General features: G+C 43.1%; 1 protein-coding gene across 1 annotated transcript in view; it reads right to left on the bottom strand.

Annotated features, from left to right (window-relative positions):
• Positions 1-873, bottom strand: part of FANK1 (fibronectin type III and ankyrin repeat domains 1) — a 29210-nt gene that overhangs the window by 981 nt on the left and 27356 nt on the right. Inside the window, exon 8 of the mRNA XM_004374977.2 lies at positions 46-189. Within this exon, the coding sequence (XP_004375034.2) occupies positions 46-189 (144 nt within the window). The remainder of the gene's footprint in view (positions 1-45; positions 190-873) is intronic.

Genomic DNA, 873 nt, shown 5'->3' with positions numbered 1-873 from the left:
GCATACCATCAGAGGGGTCAGGCTGTTTTCTGCAGAAGCGCATACCATCAGAGGGGTCTTCCCGTCTTTATCTTTCACATTGACATCTGCTCCAGCCTCTATTAAAAGAGAGGCTACTCTCTGGTTTCCAGATACCGCTGAGACTCGCATGAGCGGGGTCCACCCTGAGCCGGTGTCCACGACGTCTACCTGGGAGGCCAGACCAAGAGCTGCCCTTAGCCCAGTTTTTTCCCCTTAAAATTGTCATGAAATTACAAAAAGAATCTGCCCAAATTCCCCTGGTTTACATAGCAGTCTCTCTAGACTTGGTGAGAGTTGGCAGGACTGTGCTAATTTGATTCACATTTATATACAATGAGAAGATGTGTTAGAATCCCATTAGCCAGCGTGGGGCTCCCAAGGACTTCTCCTTGGCACCTTCACCTACATTCTTTTCCAATGGAAAAAGGGTGGCATAGAAAAATTCATTAAACATGATCACCTTACTCTTGATTCCCTGAGAACTTGTCCAATTCTCCCCACCTATATTTAAATACAGTTTATTTTGCTTGGTTTCATGTATCATTGAAAGCAGTTTTAAATCCTTTCTGGAATAAAGAGAGAGATGTACACACTTAGACTTATCAATTCTTATCAATGTTCAGCAGGAGACCCACAGGTGGAGTAAATACAGAGCAACTAGCTCTATGACGCAAACTCCAGTCTGAAAAGTTAGCCAGCCTAGTGCTTTCTGGAAAACAGCTTGCCTAGTAATAAAATGGCCACTTCCCAACAATCGACTCTACGTCGAAATCTCTCGGGTTAGTGTTTTAAAAGAAATATTTTAAAACAAGAAAATGTGAACGTTGTCTCCTCCAATTCCAAGGAAGACCT

The sequence above is a fragment of the Trichechus manatus genome, unplaced genomic scaffold (assembly GCF_000243295.1).
Source record: "Trichechus manatus latirostris isolate Lorelei unplaced genomic scaffold, TriManLat1.0 scaffold00031, whole genome shotgun sequence".
NCBI lineage: Eukaryota > Metazoa > Chordata > Mammalia > Sirenia > Trichechidae > Trichechus > Trichechus manatus.
The sequence above is the reverse complement of the archived record's forward strand: the minus strand, read 5'-3'. Positions and strand labels throughout refer to the sequence as shown.